At 39.9% G+C, this 20,004-nt stretch overlaps 1 protein-coding gene across 6 annotated transcripts in view; it reads right to left on the reverse strand.

Annotated features, from left to right (window-relative positions):
- The window catches only part of Enox2 (ecto-NOX disulfide-thiol exchanger 2), a 290,736-nt gene that overhangs the window by 64,337 nt on the left and 206,395 nt on the right, over positions 1-20,004 (reverse strand). For all 6 annotated transcript variants that reach the window (XM_052739180.1, XM_052739190.1, XM_052739171.1 and 3 more), the window contains one exon: positions 12,722-12,856. In XM_052739180.1, the coding sequence (XP_052595140.1) occupies positions 12,722-12,818 (97 nt within the window). In that variant the 5' untranslated portion in view covers positions 12,819-12,856. The remainder of the gene's footprint in view (positions 1-12,721; positions 12,857-20,004) is intronic.

Raw genomic sequence — 20,004 nt, forward strand, 5'->3', positions numbered from 1 at the left:
TGGAGTGCCCCCCAATGAAGTACAGGCGCAGAGCAAGGGCCTTGTTTGGATCTAAGAGTAGTCCTAATTTCATTGTCTGAATTGTTTCTGTAAAAAAATATCTTTGAGATGTGTAAAAAAAAGTTCTTTGAGAGAAGGGAGTTCATAAAGTTTCTTTGACTTCCCACTTCCCATACTCATCTCACTATAGGTATGTATACAGTGTATTGCAAAAAAAAAAAAAGCATTGTAAAGGTTGTTCTGATGAAGAAGAGACAGTTGCATTAGTAGTAGTGAACCCTACTCCTAAAGACTTCACCATGCTAGCCACAGAGCTCAGTGGAAGAATGTTGTAAGGATGTCTTTAAGGTAGCCCTGAGGTTCCAGAGTGGTTCTCTAATATGCCAGAGGAGACAGATATAAATAGCAGAGGGATTCTGTGGTTCCAAGAGGAGCAGAACTTTAGCCCTACTATGCCAAGTATTGGAGAAACCCTGTGTCTGGGAAGATGGACAACAGAATATTACATGGACATGCCTTCTGCAAAGAAGATCTAAGCAAGCTAGGCCATCTCCATCTTCTAATGTCTGTCTTCTTGAGGTGCTAACATCCTAGAGAAGTTTAGGAAGAAAAAAAGTTTTTCTCAAGAGCTCTTCTATTTTATAAAAACACTTAGGTTCAACCCCCGTAGGTTATCCCATCCAATATGCATGCACACCTATACATACCCTCTCTCTCCTGAGGCTCTCAGAATTTTATTCTTCTGCACTCAATAGTATGTGACCTTGAGGAAAGATAGTCCTCATAGATAAGTTTTATTTCATCTGTGCCAGTTGTGAAACACATACTGATAAACTCATTAATTCAGTATGTGATAAATGCACACATTCACTATTAGAGTCCACAAACACTTATGACAAGCCTTCTCTATATTAGGCTCTATGCAGGGGCCTGGGAAGGTGTCTAGTTTCCCTTTTCATATTGGAGAACTTAAGGTCCATGACCCTTTGTCTTGCTGTGCAGAAAAGTAAGAGCACCCTGATTTGGAGTGCCATTTGTGTGTTTAGAGAATTTGATTCCTTGTGCAGAAGATGTTGGAGAAATTGGTAACATTATCTCACCCATTTACAAACTGTTAATCTTCTTTAGGAAAAGATCAGATTAGACTATATGCCACCTAAACAATTCCATCTATTTTCCCTGCTATCGAAATGTTTGTCCTCCTCTTATTGTTCTGCCTGCCTCCTCATTGTTATTCATATAGCTCTGTCACTCAGAAGTCCACCTTACCACACATTACAGAAACATCACTTCATTAAACAAGTTCTGCTGCTTCTACCGAGAAAGAAATGTCTGCCATCATGTACTGTCTATTAATAGATGCAGACAAACAAATATATAGGATAATATAACTTCTGACGGATGTAGTCACCACTCTGCAGTTTGGTAGGATTACATTAATATTTTATAAATTCATTTAAAAGCAAATGTATTCATGACATATGGCTAAAGACAGAATAGATAACCTCCCTTTAGTTCAACATGTCAAGAGTTCCACAGGCTAAACTGCCCAAGAGGGCTTGCTAGAGGCCAGGTGTTTATGACATTTCAAAGGCTTCCATCCCATTCATTATTCTTTCATTTATATTTAACCATTAAGACACAAAATAGGCCTGGATTTCCAATGCCATTGGGGGAAAGCAATGAGATCCAGGCCTTTATATGAGTATTACAGGATCTGAAAAATCAAAGTGAAATTTAAAACACATTGGGAGTAAACAGAAAAGAAATTCCTTCCCCTTTCTGGCACCTAGCCTGGATTGAGGAGTACTGCCAACATATGTATTATTGCCACCTATTATTCAGAATTTTAACACCTGAAAGAGTCTTGAAATCATACATAAAGGCTGTCAAAAGGTCAAGGTATTGCTCCAAAGTTCATTTGACAAAAATTTCTCTGTTTGATTTTGCTTTTATTATTTCTTCTTTGCCACTCATTCCCTATAGCTTTCTTTACTCTTGCTGGGTAGGCCATAAAATATTGGCTTGAGTTAGGTAATTTTCAAAGTCCCACCCTATTAGAAATTCTGCCAATTCTGTTAGTTGAGCAAGCTTTCTGCTTAGACTAAGAGTTGTAGATCTACCACATTTTCAAGTAATTTTTCAGTGTAGACTTAAGCTTTCCTGTGACTTAGCAACTTTTATTTCCCAAATTTGATAATATTATGTGACACTTTGTACATGTCTAGGCCAGTGAGTGGGAATGGACACAAGAGTCAGGTCTATGCTATTATTCAATTGTCCAACCATCAATCTGTTACCAATCAGGTGGCTGGGGTCCTTTGCTCTACCAGGATAGAAATTGTGGGTGGGTGAGGAGAAAATTTTCCGGCTGGCAGTTCTGGGCCCTTGGGTCCCCAAAACCTAGGGGCTTGAATGGAAGACCCCCTTTTAGAGATATAATCCCTGAGAGCTAGGACACATTGGTCTAGGCTTTAGAAACTATACCCTTATGGTTGTAGACATAAGTTGGAGGCTTATTACTCTGGGCTTTAGCCACCAGTGCCTCTAACACATGGCAGCTATCTTTGGTTAACAGCAGCACTTGGTAGGGGTGACAGCAGATAGCAGAAGCAGACAGTGCCTTCTAGTTTTAAAGTTCTCACACAGATCTCAGGTACTGGGATCCACAGCTCTGTAGTGACAACTGTTATAACTCTCTGATCCAGAGAGTTGGGATCTTCAGGCTTTGACAGTGGCATGGACAAAGCTTTTCAGTTCAGGGTATCCAAGGCCCTTAGCCCTTAAAGACTGGTAGTGCTCTGACACTCTTCTAATGATCAGATCCCTCAGGTTCTCATCGTTGGCTTTCCTTTGAGGTCTCTGTTTTCTATTGTTTCTGTTTTCACTGCTCTCTGAAACTCTTCAGTTGCTGTCTCATTGCTGTCATTGTTGCTGCTGCTGTCCTAGTCTCCTCTTTGTGTTACCAGCAGTTTGCTTTTACTACTGATAAAGATTATTGGGTCAACAGATGCCCTTCAACTGAAGAATGGATAAACAAAATGTGGTACATATACACAATGGAATACTACTCAGCAGAGAAAAACAATGGCATCATGAGGTTTGCAGACAAATGGATGGATCTAGAAAAAATCATCCTGAGTGAGATAACCCAGACTCAGAAAGACAAACATGGTATGTACTCACTCATAGCAGGATACTAGACATGAAACAAGGATGACTTGTCTGCTACTCACATCACCAGGGAGGCTACCTGGAAAACAGGACCCCAAGAAAGACACAGGGATCACCCAATGACAGAGAAATGGAATGAGATCTACATGAACAGCCTGGACATGAGTGGGGGTAATGAAAGGCGAGGGTTGAGGGAAAGAGAGCTTGGGGGAGCGGGAGATCCCAGCTGGATCAACAACAGAGAGGGAGAACAAGGAATAGGAGACCATGGTAAATGAAGACCACATGAGAACAGGAAGAAGCAAAGTGCTAGAGAGGCCCACAGAAATCCACAAAGATACCCACACAACAGACTGCTGGCAATGGTCGAGAGACTGCCCGAACTGACCTACTCTGGTGATGGGATGGCCAAACACCCTAATTGTTGTGCTAGAAACCTCATCCAACTACTGAGGGATCTGGATGCAGAGATCCATGACTAGGCCCCGGGTGGATCTCTGGGAGTCCAATTAGCGAGAATGAGGAGGGTTTATATGAGCGAGAATTGTTGAGACCAAGGTTGGATAAAGCACAGGGACAAATAGCCAAATGAATGGAAACACATGAACTATGAACCAATGGCTGAGGGGTCACCAACTGGATCAGGCCCTCTGAATGGGTGAGACAGTTGATTGGCTTGATCTGTTTGGGAGGCATCCAGGCAGTGGGACCAGATCTTGTGCTCATTGCATGAGTTGGCTGTTTGAAACCTGGGGCCTATGCAGGATTGTTTGGCTCGGCCTGGGAGGAGGGGACTAGACCTACCTGGACTGAGTCTACCAGGTTGACCTCAGTCTGTGGGGAAGGCTTTGCCCTGGAGGAGATGGGAATGGGGGGGGGGTTGGGGGGAAGGTGAGGGGGGCGGGAGGGGGGAGAACAAGGGAATCCATGGCTGATATGTAGAACTGAATTGTATTGCAAAATAAATTAAAAAAAAAAAGATTATTGGGTCAAGAAAACAGCACTCAAGGGCTGAATGCTGGAACATCAGGGAACAGCATAGGAGGGTGTCTCCAGGATCACTACACACGCGATTCAAACGATCCATTTATATAACTGAAAAGGGGATGTGTCACGGAAGTTTGCACCAATCAAGGTACACTTTCATGGGAATGAAGGGCTGTGCTTGGACCAATGGTAGCACTAGCACTTAGGCAAATGTGGAACCATGCTTATCCTAATCACAGGAGTCCCTCATTTAAATTAATGAATGCATTTGTACAACTCACAGGCCTTCTGCTGGGCATCTATGGAAAGTGTGCCTCTTCCTTCTTGGGTGGAAAAATGTCTACTGTAGGCTGTTTAAAACAGGCATGACAGGGATATTCCTCCCTGGACCAGAGTTGTGCTTAAGCAGCAAACATGTGTGGTTGCCATATAGTTTCTTCAAGGTGTCTACGGAGTGTATGAAGCAGCTAGTGTTGATATGAGGGCAGTTTGGCTGCTTGGTTGGCAGTTCTTTGCTCAAAGAAGCCATGGCACCAGATAAAGTCTAATAGCTGTTAATATGAGGAACAAATTGTTCCATCCTGACACCTTAACTTTGCAAAGGAAAGAAACATTAAAGGAATGCTCCCAATAAAGGCTTATGGTAACATCAACAGCACGTTCACAGCACTCAGCAGGGCTCTAACAGTGCTTAAGTCCTACATCAGTTCCCTAAAGAGAGGCAGGCTCTCTAATTTGTCTTACATTCAGTCTAAACTTTGGTGTCAGGTCTTATGCCAAGTGTTGCCGAAATGAATAAGGCAAAATCATATTCTAGTTTGGAAACAACCGTGTAAATAGAATACTGTCATCAGTTATTATCATTACCATGGTTAGTTACTGGATGCTTATAATGTTCGAAGCACGTGTCAAGCATTTTCTATAATCTCACCCCAAAGAGACAAGGAGAGTATCCAGTCTGGTTGGTGTGGGGTATGATAGGTTAATAGAGTTATTTGTTTTTATAGGACAGAGTAGAAAGGCATCAGACACTCAGATTAGACTGACAATGAGTCTTTTCAGATTATTATAATCATGTTTGGGAGCCTACAAGACAGCCCTTGTCTCTGCACTATTGCTCAATGGAAGAACTGAATGATGAACACTCTTAAGACTAGGCCTGTTTATAAAATTCTAGAAATCTTAGAAGTTTCCCATCTTTGCTGGAAACAAAGGCACTACACATGCCCACTGTATGGCTTGATAGTTGATATTTTCTGATTCCAATCCTGAATCTCTTCTCTCTATATAGATCCTTTGGAAGATTTCATAGGCAGCCAATAGGAAGAAAGAATTCAGATTTCTAAAGGCAGCCTGGCTAAATTGCAAGATGACCCTGGACTAATTATTAGACCTCTTATAAGCACACATTCCCACAGTTTTGCTCAATGCATACAAAATTCCACCAGCACCTACCATGTCTTTGTAGATCACTGAACATCTATTTCAGCCCATTAGGCAAGATGAGGTAGGATAAGGCCTGGCCCATGTACAATGAAAAATAAGCTAGCAGACTGATTTGGGTTTCTTTTGTAAAAAAACAAAACAACACTGTGTGTGCACGTGCATTTGCACACACACGTATGCAAGTGACACAGTCAGAGGACAACTTTGTGGAGTCAGTTCTCTCCTTTTACCTATATATGGGTTCTGGGTATTGAACTCAGGTTGTTAGGATTATGTGGCAGTGTCTTTACTCACTGTCTTAGTTTGGGTTTCTAGTGCTGTAAAAAGACACCACGACTATGACAACTCTTATGAAGGAAAATATTTAAATGGGACTGGCTTACAGTTTCAGAGGCAAGAAGCATGGCAGCATGCAGGCAGACATGGTACTGGAGAAGGAGCTGAGAGTTCTACATCTTGATCTACAGGCAGCAGAAGGAGAGACTGTGTACTGGGCATAGCTTGAGCATCTATGAGATCTGAAAGCCAGCCCCCACAGTGACACACTTCCTCCAGCAAGACCATACGTACTCCAACAAGGGCACACTTCCCAATAGTGCCATTCCCTATGGGCCATGCATTCAAATGCCCGAGTCATTCCCATTCAAACCACCACACTCACTGAGCAATCTTTCCACTCCTACATCTTAGCTTTGGTCCCACAGATCCTGTTACGGAACTTCATTGTTGTAGTTCGAGGTTTTATAAACATCTACCCTTCTAGCCATCTTCCCTCTAGTCCTTCCAATTTATTTACAACTTGTGCTTCCCTTTTTAGAATATTTGATGCTCTCAATTCTCAATCAAGGATGTTGTGCACACCTATGGAGAATTAATGAGAACATTTCCTAATCTATCCACAATTCCTAAATTTCTGGATGTTAGAGATGAATAAAAATATTATATACGTACATATATTTAAGACTGCAAACCTCTGAATTTGCCAAGAAAAGACATATGGGAAAAAATAACAGAGAATCTAAGTGATGTGTGATTCATGTAGTTCATAGGAGATAGAACATTTTAAAACCCAAAATTTAAGAAATCGATACTCTCAGAATACAGAACATTCTTTTCAGTCAATCAAATTCGGCTTCGCAAAAAACTCATTATATTTTTCATTTTTATATTTTGCAGCAGACTAGTGAAAGTAATATTCACTAGTTCGGGGCTATGCACCAGCTCTCGGAGAGCACTCAAGCATTTCACTCGTTATGAACCCCTACTTATGAAACTCTCTGTGAAAGAATTCTTTTGGAAATAGAGTCTCACAACCCCACATAATTAAGGATCATAAAATGTTTCTCTTTGGGCAGGGGAAATGGCTCAGTGAGTAAAGTGCTTCTTTGAGGACCTGAGTGTGGGTCTCCAGCACCCATGGAAAAGCTGGGCATGATATGGTGATATATTTTTAACCCCAGTGTGGGGTGGAATGAGGCAGACACAGGTAGATCCCAGGGGCTTGTTGGCTAGCCAGCCCAGACAAAATGGCAAATTCCAGGCTCCACTGGAGCCCCTGTCTCAAGGGAATAAGGAACAAAGCAATAGAGCAGGACACCCAATGTTCTCCTCTGGCCTCCGTACAGCACACAGGTGCACCCTAATTTTCATACACCACAAAGACGTACACACGCGCGCACACACACACACACACACACACACACACACACACACACACACACACACACACAGTTTCCCTTTCCTCTAGAACTGGAATATTGGTGTATTTTATCTTCATAACCGATCAGGTTTCTCATTCCCTTTTTTTTTCTTTTTGCCTGGTCAGTTTTTTCTCAACGTTGGAGACAGTGCAGTTCTGGGATTTATATATATGACTTTTAATTAACCTTCTTACACTGTCTTCTCTTTCAATTCTTATTCATATTTTCCCAGGTGATGATTCACTTTATTTGCAGTAGAGTTATTTTTCTTATACTGTAGTCTTTTTTTTTTTTTTAATAAGCTAGGTCAACATCTTTGTGGAATGAGGTGATCTACTTGAACTTAGTACTGTCTCTATTCCACCTTCTCTTGCTTACTTTCTGATTATGGCCACTGTTTCCTCTCTCCAGACTCTTCTTTAGTTCTCAATCCCCAACTTGCTCCGAGTTACCTCTGATGCAAAAGTCACCTCTTCTGTGAACCTTCCCTCACCAGCACTGTTCTCTAGCACTCTGGGTACAATAACACTTGTGTACAAGGCTTTCCTCTGATTCTTTCTACATTGTACTACAGTGGTATGTATTTTCTTGCCCCACCAATGGAGTCGGAGCTGAAGGCAAGGACTGAACTTTGTGGATCTCTACTTTGACCGAGCCCAGTATCTGAAAGAATAAAGGAGTGCTGAAGTGAAAGAACAAACTAATAAAATGGAAGGGAAGTTTCGAGCTGTTGTCAATCAAGAGGCAGCTTATACCTGCAAACTCATTTTATTGGGGGAGAAAATGTGGTTCTGTAAACGTACTGGAGCCAATTTCAGAGCAGGGATCTTTGTGTTTACCTGCTTTCTCTCTAGGGCTCCTAATAGTACCTCACATATAGCAGGCTATAGTAAATATTTCTTACATGAGTGAAAAAATAAATAAACAGAATCACTCAGATCCTTCTTGATAGTTCCAATAGGGAGTCTTTAAAAAGATTTTTTCTTATAATTGATTATGAATTTATGTATTTCAGTGAGTTAAGACAATGATCTTTTTTGTTTTTCTTTCTTTTTAGTTTTTCGAGGCAAGGTTTCTCCGTGTAGCCCTGGCTGTCCTGGAGCTTGTTCTGTAGCCCAGGCTGGCCTCAAACTCACAGAGATCCAGTTGCTTCTGCCTCCTGAGTGCTGGGATTAAAGGTGTGCACCACCACCTCTGTCCACCAAAACAAAGACCATGATCTTTATTTTGAAGTTTCTGAAGCTCTTGATCTTTGGGTATTTTTCTAAAGGTTCTAAATAGTTTAAAAATGTTTCTATATGAAAACCGCTCCATAGAATTTATCTACACATATTATGATGTTAAATGACTATTTGTTTTTATGGAGCAGTCCTTCGGATGTATGTCCAGACTTCAGTTTTGGTGGTTGTCTCAATACTCAATCTCTACAGTGTCATCCATTTTTTGTCCCCTATGTTCTAGTTTATCTTGATGCTGTCATCGGCTCCCAAGTCAATCATGATGTGGTTGTTTCTGAGGAAAAGCACGACAGTACATGGATCATATAGCTTACATATCTTGTTAAAGTTGGGTACCTCTTTATTTATACAGGCAAATAACTATACACTTTAAATATTTTCCATTATATTGTATAGAACCTCAGTCATGTCTAACCCAAATGATGGCAACTTGCTTTTCCTTGATCTCCCTGCCAGCTACTGTGTAAGTGTGAGAACACACCTGGCCTTGTGGAGATTAACTACACATCTCCAGGTAAATATACTTCATGAGATATTTTAGGATTACCATTACTGGAAGGAGTCTGAGTTTGTTTTGGAGAAATATTAATTTTATTTGATACACTGTTATATGTATCATTGGCTCATGGTAAAGTAATCTTTCCCAGGATCTCACCCTATTTGTCACTGAAAGCATCCTGTACCTGTGGAAGACAAACCTAAGTCCAGACTTCCTTCAGGATCTGGCAGAAATGGGAACAGTCATGAGACATGCAATCCCATTCTTCTTTCTGTTTCTGTTATAGTTAACCTGGCAAGTTCAAGGATAACTGTCTTCTTTAGGATGATAATATCCATGGTGGGGCTTGATCTTGATCTGGGAATAAGATCGATGAGCCTGTATTTTCTATTCTTTCTTATACTGAGTCCTTGCAGTGAAGACACCATAATGAGAGATTGTTCCCTTACTTTCATACTTCACAGATCATTATGAAACTGCTAAGGGTATTTGAATTGAAGATGGAAATACTAGACAGCAGCAAATACTATTCAGTGAGTAATTTTCAGTTGGTTCATCCTTGGTTTTATCTGGGATGACAAGATTAGAACATTGTTCTTTCACCAGAAGCTATGGCATTTCTGGTTGCCTCTTTCATGGGACAATAAACAGTCCTTTTGGAATGTGATGGTAAAACACAAACACTGTTGCAGAAAACATGTGTAAGAGGTGATCCTGACCTGTCATCAGTGTAAATTAATTTTATTGAATAGCAGCTGCATAAAACAGCATGGCAGATGAAAGGCAGATCCATTCCAAACCTGAGATGGCCTATTTCTGTTCTTCACTTAAAGAATATAATTATGCCAGTCACTGTCTTCAATGACAAGTATGTATCCATCAACAATATCCATGACAGTAGAGATCTGAACTCTCAGGGAGATGTCAAGAAAGCTTATATATCATCTGTTTTTCATCTATGACAAAGTATATTCTATTGTCATAGACAGGCCAGATGAGACAGGCCAAAGAACAGTCTACTGGCTCAGCAGGCAAATGCCTGAGAGGCAGAAAAGTAGCTGAACTACTAAACCATCAATAAGGGTACTTTGGAGAATAGCTCCATAAGGGTCATTTTTATTTAGTGTGTAGTAGTTGCAAAAATATAGTGGTTTTCATTATGACATTTCCATATATGTATATAAGCACCATGATTATATTTGAACACTTTTACCACATTTCCTATCCTTTTCCCCCTCTCAATGGTCCACTTTCTAGAGGGTTGTATGAAAATTACAGATGTTAACTAGTAACTATTCAGTGAAAGAAACTGAGCTTGCAGAACAAGAGGGAGGATCAATGATGTAGTCCCAACCCAAGACTGAGGAGGCCAGAAGATTCCTAGAGAGTAAGTGGTAAGAGCCCATATTAAAAGGCTAAAGTGGTGGGACTCTGATGTGCTTGGAAACAGTATGAGATACACTCACTCAGGAAAAGTGAATTTGTACCTGCAGGCTGGATTTTTATTTGTCTACTTTTATTTCATCGGCCTCCAGCCTATTGGATGGTGCTGCCCATGTTTACTATGGGTCTTTCCTCCTCAGTGGCACTCCTACATGTCAATCATCTTTGTGAAAATTATCACAGACATATCCAGTGGTGTGCTTTGCTAATCTCTTAGACATCTTTCAATCCAATCCATTTGGGATTTTGGCTTAACTGATCTTGTGCAGGCCTTGGGCATACAGCCAGAGCTTCAGTGAGTTCATGTGTACCACTGCTCTGTTATTTCTAGTAAACATGCAGGCATCCACTACCTCTGGCTCTTACAATCTTCCTGCCCCCTCTTCCACAATGATCCCTGAGGCTTGAACAGGGTTATAGATATCCCATTTAGGGCTGAGCACTCCATAGTCCCTTACTCTCTGCACACTGACCAGCTGTGGGTCTCTGTATTAATGGCTATCTATTATAAAAATAAGCTTCTCTGATGAAGGATAAGGGATAAACTAACCTATGAATATGAAGATAAGAATAAAGGGGAGTTTAATACTATGTACATTAAGCAGACTAATAGTATTAGGTTCTCATTTAGGGCCCATGATTTAACCAGTCAACAGTACAAGGCATGAGTTCAGTCTTGTAGAGTAGGCTTTAAATCTAATTGTAAAGTTGTCGGTTACTCCTATAACATAACTATTGTACCAGTGGGCACATCTTGCCATGTCATTCATTATTGTCATGTGTAGGGTTCACAGTGGGGTAAGATTGTTGAATATTTTTCTTCCCTTGTAGCATAAATAGAACCTCCTGGCACTATGAATGTTACCAAATATTGATAAAGCTTCCGGGTTGGTACCCATTTCTCATTCACATCTTTTTTCTTGATTGACCTCTTTCGTACTTGTTTCATAGTGTTTAACATAATAGCATCTCTTAATTTATTGCTAAGATTGTCATCAACTTGATTTTAATCCACAAAGATTTAAAATTCAGACTGGAATTGTGAAACTGAAGAAGGAACTAATACATGAACCAATGGCACAGCCAAGTGGTATCATCGTGATCAATATGACCATGCCTGTGAATTACTTGGGCATCCCGCGAAAATGCAGCTTCTGTTTCAGTAGTTCTGGAGTTCTGGGATGGGGCCTCATATTTTGGGAATCAAAACAATTCTAGGACTACACAAAAACACATTTTGAACAGCAAGCATCTAGCTTGATTAGGTCTTGTTGTGCATTTATGTAGGGCCACAATTAAATAAATCTAAGGAGATTAATGTTTATGCTGTTTAAAAAGCCACCCCAGGCTCCCTGAAATGGCATTAATTAGCTCTTACTAGCCAGGAAGTCACTTTTGTGTCTACATGAACCCCTTTATATATTGTGATGTTTTTCTTCTGATTTTTTTTTAAATAAAGATTTAAAAACATCTTTACTGATGTGTGTGTGTGTGTGTGTCTGTGTGAGTGTGTGTGTGTGTGTGTGTGTGTGTGTGTGTGTGTGAGTGTGTGTGTGTGTGTGTGTGTGTGTGTATGCCAGTGTATGTGCACACTTACGCTGTGGAACACATGTGGAAGTGAAGAGGACAACTTGCAAGAGTCAGTTCTCTCTTTCCACCATGTGGGTTCTGGGCATCAAGGTCAAGCTATCACGTCTTTCACTTTCTGAGCTATTTTACTGGTCCTTGACTTTCTACTTAGTGGAGATGGAGTTAGTCCATCATGGCCATTCTTGCGGACATGCATGCTCACATTTATGTGTGTGTGTATACATATGTAAATGGTGTTATTCATTGTCAAAATTATTTTGGAGCCGATGTACCTACCACCTTCCTCTTTAGGAATCTAGGATTTAAGATACGTTTAAGTGAGTTCTCTGTGTATGTCTATGTTTATTTGTCTTCTATAAGAAGTCTATAAAATTAGAAAAGCTTTGTTATTACTTGCCAAATTTCTGTTGCCTTTTATTTCATTACATGTCCAATGACCCTATCCTGCATCAGATATTTTCCTAGATATACACAAAATGCTGTCAAACTGGCTATCTAGCCCATAAAGCTCATATTACAAAGTTGCTCACTCTAGGCAGAATCTAGAAAATGTCAACTTTAAAATAAGTTGTGTCATACCATTATATTTATTACCACATGGTCAATAAAAAGAAGTACTTGTGATGTAATTAAAAATAACATACCAGGTAAAATTGGTTGTCCAGCGATTCCCAGTGGAGCCATTCCAAGATTATTCATTGCTGTGGCCCATGCATTTGGATCAGACACAGGCAGCGTCATTGCAGTAGAATCTACATTCAGAGTTCTAGTATTATCAGCTGAAATGAAATGACAGGCCAAATAATTTGTTGTGTTGACGTTCCAGTATCGAGTTTAGTTGTTAGAGGAAATTCCAGCAAACACTTCACAAAAATGGTCAATGGACAAGTCATGGATAAGGCCTCGATGCAATGCTAGTTTTCTTACAAGGATTGAAGCTTGAAATGGCAGGAAGTCATGAAATTTGAAAGCAATTTACCAGATGGCATTTTAGTATATTTCCTTTCTACCCTTTCCCCTGTTTCTACCCATCACAAATGTACACATCAAGGGAGATTGGAATAATTAAGAAGTTTTCTTATCCTTTGTCTACTAGCATATTATTATTTCAGCAGATTCCATTCAAACTGCTCAGGAATACAAACCAAGAAAATAAAATCATCCAAGGGCTCCTGTAGTTGGTAATAAAATATGAAAATTATACTCCTGATGAGATTTTAGGTCCTTGCAGTAGTACACTCGAAAGAGCTGAGCATATCATCAGTTAATGGAATATTCTGGGGGTTAGAGGAAATCCAGTGAAAAAGCAGACAGTACACATGGCTCCTAGCCACAAAGACTGCACAGTCTAGTTGAAGAGACAGATGATGACGATAATGATAATTACTGTTAGTACTAGTACCACCTCAGCCTTCCACTACCACTAATTATTGTGTGCTTACCATATGTCAACTAAAGCAGCTGGCATGCATCATTGTCATTTGACTTTCAGGACAAATCTATGAGGTGGGGAAGATTTATATCTGCATTTAACAAATGAGAAGTTTCTAAAGGTTATCTCTATTACCCAAGGTTGTAAAGAATACATACGTTTTAGTCACTATGGTTTACTATCCCTAATTAAATACTTAAGAGCCAATGAAATACTTGAGTGCTATAGACTAGATTACTGAAGTTTAAGGAATGAAGAGATTCTGTGGCCTGAGTAGGTATAAATTACTTTATAGAGAACAGATGTTGAAAGGGTAGGGCAGAATTGTATAGAGTATATTTTGTGTGATAGGTAGTTATTAGCTAGTAAAGAAAAGGAAGGGACACCCCAGAAAAAGGGATGACATAAGCAAAGGCATTGAAGTGGCTTAGATATACAAGGGCGTGGGCTGACTGAACAGTTGGGTGAGATATAGTCAATAAGTTATCTGAGCACAAAAGTGTTTTAATTTGGGAATTTTCCTCCGATTGCTGATAAGCCTCCAGGTAAAAGAAAATCACACAGCCTTTCTACTACATCCCAATATGAACATCTGCCAATTAGACCCCTGAAGGCAACTCTGTTCTAAGAGTAGCTTATTAATGTCCATCATGTCCTTCCAAGCTGGCAACATCAGGGATGGTCCTTGGCTTCGTTATTTTTACTTGTGCTATTTTAGTCCTGGTGAGAACAAGCAAATGTCCAAAGACATTAGTTTTGAAATTCCAGGTTTGTCATTCTTCTGTGTTGAATTTGCCTTTCCTCCAACACCACCCACACCCACACACATACAGAGAGGAGGGAAGGGCGCGAGAGAGTGAGCAAACCCTAAGTATTCCACATTACAGTCTGAGCTGCTGACGGCCCCCCTGTAGGAACTCCAGTCCTCAAACCCATTGTCGGTGCTCTCATGAAGGCACAGCTCAAGGCTAAACATAGCTCCTTTGTAAATACTATTAAGGAAACAAACATGTACCGTCGACTATCCTTTGGGTCTAGAGTTTACAGAATCGATAATTAGGTCCAGTCAGATTTCCAGTTTCCAGGTAGCAAGTGTTTAGGGGATCTCTGATTTGAGACTGCACAATGTCTCCCAGGGAATAGAGGTAGTTCCACAGGAACTATGTTCCAGTGTCAAAATGCTTTTCTTTTGCCTCTTTCATTTACCCTCAGCATGGCTATGCAATCCTGTGAAAAAGAAAAACTAACAACTCAGGAACGCTTCTCAACATGGAATTTGAAATCAAATAATGGAATTTACAACATACCAATCTCTCCAAACTCTGGACAAATTTGCGGGCTAGAGAGAAGGATAATGGTCTAAATTATCAGTTTTAAAGGACAATATAGTATTCTTCTTCTCAAAATGTCTATTAATCAAAGTGCCTGTTAAGCTGTTCGAAAGCACAGTTCCTGGTAAGGCTTGTTTATACGTATAGATAAGGACCCTGTGTAACTAGTAACATTATTTTACCACAATGACTGTCACTTCTAAATTCCCAAGTGTGTTTTAAATGTTCTTCTCATCTCCCTTGCTTCTTGTACCACCTATCTCCACCTGTCAAATTCCATTTATTTTCCAAGGGTTATCTTAACTACCACCTTCCCTGTGAAGCCACCTCACTGTAATTAATTATTCCTTCCTATATGTTCTCATTACATTTTATCTCGCATGTGATTTTTATGTTTGTTTATTCTTAGAATCCTCTTCCTCAAACCCATTTTTTTGGTGTGTCTTGCTATACAGCAGGTTCTATACTAGGAATACAGGGATGAACAAAACCTGTGTCCTGGAAGAGCTTGCAATATAGTGGGAGGTCCAGATACACAAAGAACCAAATAACAATTATTGTAATAAGCATTACAATAAAACTGTGAGTAAAGTGCTAGGGGACTCTAGAAGAATAATTAATGCTACCGGAATGAGTTTAGGTAGGTATATGTATTTGGAGATGGGAAGGGTGGAGAAGACGAGTTGCTAGAGAAGCTTTCACTGGAAAACATTTTTTTTTTTTGACTTTTCGAGACAGGGTTTCTCTGTGTAGTTTCGGTGCCTTTCCTGGATCTCGCTCTGTAGACCAGGCTGACCTCGAACTCACAGAGATCCGCCTGGCTCTGCCTCCCGAGTGCTGGGATTGAAGGCATGCACCACCGCCTGGCTGAAAACTATCATTTCAATGGGCCCTTAAGGAAGGCTGTGATTTTTTTCCAGATAATGAATGGAAGACCATTAGGTTAAAAGAGCGTAGGAATCAAGAACAACTGAATATTTACCACCGACTTATTGTTCTTAGCTTCATTTCTATCTTCTTCTAGCTTGTTGCTCCTTTAGGTCAGAGATGGGGTTTAAGAGATTAGGCATCTTTCTCATAATTTCTTGAGACAGGGTCTCATTATGTTGCCCTGGGTTGTTTAGAGCTGACAGAGATCTGTCTGCTTCTGCTTTCTAAGTGCTGGGGTTAAAGGTGTGTGGTACCATATCCAGTGTAAGCATTTTTTTAATCCTCCAATTCTTAATGCCATGTGTGGTATAAAGTAGCAATTCATGAAATATTTGAATAAATGACTAACAAAAATTAAATTGTATTGACTTTGATTCACATGTAATGCATGCAATGGCATTCATTGGTTGTGTATATCCATGTTCAGAATGATAAACGTTTTAACATAGAGATGTCATTATTGCTAAGCCAATTCTCAATAGAAACTAAATATATGTAGAAATTTGCTTAGAGTTACAACCAGAGACAGATCTATCCAACTAATAACTTAGTCTGATTACCTATAATCATGCACCTGTATCAGCACAATCATTTATGTAACTGAGATTGCAAAAGTTTTCATTCAAAGACAAATCTTAGGTGATCTTTTACTTCCCAGCTGTCCAGATTGATGGTTCACATTAACAAAGCATGCTATGATAAATATATCTGTAGAATTATCACTAAGTGGTAGAAAAGTTGAGCCTTAGTCTAATTTTCTTTCAAGCTTAAATATGGATATCTGGCAATTTCTTTAAGTATCTTATAAAACTAGTCTCACATCTCAGAAGAGGATATTGCTCCATTTCCTCTGACTCCTATAATTTACTACTAGCAGCCAAGAATACTCAGAAAGGGTTAGAGAGATGGTTTAGTGGTTAAGAGTGCTTAGCATGCAATTACGAGGACCAAAGTTCAGATCCCAACATATACATAACATGTGACTATCCCATATACACCTAACTCCAGTTCTGAAGTGGGTGGAAAGGAAGGGATCACTGGTGCTTGTTGAATTCCAGCCCAAGATAACACAAGCCCTGGTCCATGGAGAGACCCTGCCTCAAAACAATAGGCAGAGGGTGATAGAAGAGGACACACGGAGCTCTCTTCTGGCCTCTATGCACATGCCCAGGCAATACACTTGCATACACACGGGCATACATGTGCACATACGTGTACACACACACACACACACACACACACACACACACACACACACACACACACACACACACGTATGCACACATACAAGAAATCTTTTTCAAAAAGAAAAGAAAGGAATACTCACATCACAGAGGAGGATATTGCTCTGTTTCCTCTGACTCCTATAATTTACTAGTAGCAGCCAAGAATACTCAGAAAGGGCTGGAGAGAAGGCAAATGCTAGTGATTCAAAATGTTCTTCAAATACTTCCCCCAGTTCTCCTACTTTGCTGTGTGACAACTCCTCAAGAGATCAGAAGTTATAGAGTAGTTGTCCACAAATGCCTTTGAGGTAACTGGATTGAAGTTATGGCACTTTGGAATAAGAGGAATGAAAGCTTTCGAAGTGATTATCCACTTTAACTTGATGTCACTCCATAACTACCAAGTCAGTACCTGTTTATGAACCACTGATTACCCAATTCTGTAAAAGTTACTTGAAAATGAAGATTACTCATTCTATCATACAGGAGTTCATGATTATAACTGTTTTTCTTTTGAAATAAGTATAATATGTTGGTACTATCTGTCCAGGTATATTCTTCTTTTTTTTTTTTTTATTTTTCGAGACAGGGTTTCTCTACATAACACCTTTGGCTGTCTTGGAACTCACTTTGTGAAACAGGCTGGCCTTGAACTCACAGAGATTCCTCTGCCTCCCGAGTACTGGGATTAAAGGCATGTGCCACTACCACCCAGCCCAACTATATTCTTTTATTCAGATAAAAACTCTCCATTCCTGGCAATTTAGTCTTCTCCAATTCTTTTTCGAAAATAACAGTATTTATTTATTTTGTGTTTGTGTGTGGGCAAGCATGTGCTGTGTATTCATGGAGGTTAGAGAATGACTTGTGGAAGTTGATCAGGAGACATAAATCTCATTTATTTTTGTTACTTCTACCAATAAATCTACTTTTAAATAAGAGAATTCAGTAAACACACAATGTGGGGATTACCTGCATTGTCTATTTAACAGATCTAAAGCTTTCCAAAACCTCTTTACACTGTGTGATTCTGGACTGTGGACTTAGCTCTCTAGTCATTCCTGCAGAAGGAAGATAATACAAAATAGAATAGACCCCAGACATCTGAACCATACTAGTACTTATAAAAATGGTGAATAATATAACAGAAACCATAATAGGCCTATCACTTTGATCATGCTTACTATGTGCCAGGCATTGTTCTGACATTTTATAAAAAAGTATATTATTTTAAAATTCAAAGCAACTCTATGTAATAACTTCTCATTATCCCATTGTATTGATGAATTAATAGCAACAGAGGCTAGACAGTGAGCTTTCAGGGGAGCCTCAATACAAACTTACATAGTCTGGCTTACCGATTTCTGCTCTTACCTACTATGCTACAGTAAGCCAGCAAAAATGTTACACACAATTTGAGCTTGGACATATGTGTATACCCCATGTCTTCTATTCTAGTGGTTCTCACTTGCAGCTAAATTTTTGACAATGTCTGGAGACATTTTTGTTTGTACCATTTGGGGTCAGGAAGTTGCTACTGAGATCAGTCTAGTGAGTGGGTAGAGGTCAGGGAAGCTGATAATCATCTTTTGTCCTATAGGACAGTCTTCGAGAGTGAAGTGTTATCTGGCTCCAAATGTCTATTGTATCAAGTTTGAGACTTTTCTCTATGGCAGCAATTTTGTGTGTTCCTTAAAAATATCTCTTTATTTACTTATTTATGATAGATGGGCCAGATGCACAGATGTATGCCACTGCACCTTCGGGTGAGTTCCAGGAATTGAACTTGGGTCACCATGCTTGCTTGTGTGGTTAGCGCTTTTACCCACTGAGCCGTCCCCCATAGTTCACAATTTTGTGGATTCTTAATGAAGTGTGGTTCATACTCCTGGTTTCTTTGCAACCCTGAATCATGTATCACTTGCACAGCCAATCCTATGTCCACAGTTCTCACCCTACTCTCTCATGCTACTATGCAGTAAATACTAAGACTAATCTGGTTGGATTTCCAGGAATCTATTAACATGTTTGTCGATTTCTATGCTTCACATCAAAAAAATTATTCCTGTGGTGGTGAGGGGAGAGGCATTATGGATGGCTGATAGGCTGCTGTTTAGAGAGTGGAACCAGAAAGAGTATTAGGAATCCCACTATGATGAAAGGAAGCAAGAGAAAATTTAGAAAATGTTTGCATAGAACACTTCCATTTTTTTGGCACACCAAATAGAACCCTGCACACAAAAATATTTCCTTTGATAGATTATGGTGTAAGGACAGGATTGTGTGTACCAGCACTGAATAACATTGTGCTTTCAGTTTTTTGGCTAATAGAAAGGAAACAGGAGAATAAATCATGTTTTTGGATTGCATTAAGCCTAAGGCTCAAGGTTTTATCTTCTGCTTGGTATTTATTGCTCATGAAGCAATATATTGTGCTCTGCAAGTGTTATTTTGAGTCCTTATTCATTTTCCTTGAAAATGAACAATGCATCATTGTTTGTGAACAATGCACTAAAGCCCCAGGTACCTACTCTCCTGTTGCAGATGTCACTGGCAGTGACGCCACAGCTTGCATCATGGCTATGCAGGCTGAAAGAGTTGACAATAAATTCTGTAAGACAAAGCTCTGAGAACAGCAAAGACAGATGACGCTATTAGATAGGCAGGGGCTTTGAGTCCTTATGAGTGTTATCTAGGAAGGATCAAAGAACCACTCCAGAGAACTAGAATGTCACAACTTATTCTTACTGGAAAGGAAAGGGAAGGAGAGGGGAATGAGAGGAAGGGAGGGGAATGGGGAAGGAAACAAGAGGAGGGGAGAAAAGGGTCTTACTGTTAGTGCATATAGTAAGTAACCAATCTCATATAGATTGTGAGTGTAGCAGGATAGGGTGGGAGATAGCTGAATCCCTAAGACATACAGATGAGAACTTCAGGGCATAGGGTACTTTCACAAACTAAACAGCATCCTAGTGATTCACTATTCTTGTGTACAAGCACGATAGTCC

The sequence above is a fragment of the Peromyscus californicus genome, unplaced genomic scaffold, assembly GCF_007827085.1.
Source record: "Peromyscus californicus insignis strain IS unplaced genomic scaffold, ASM782708v3 Scaffold_10__1_contigs__length_136768540, whole genome shotgun sequence".
Classification (NCBI taxonomy): Eukaryota; Metazoa; Chordata; class Mammalia; order Rodentia; family Cricetidae; genus Peromyscus; species Peromyscus californicus.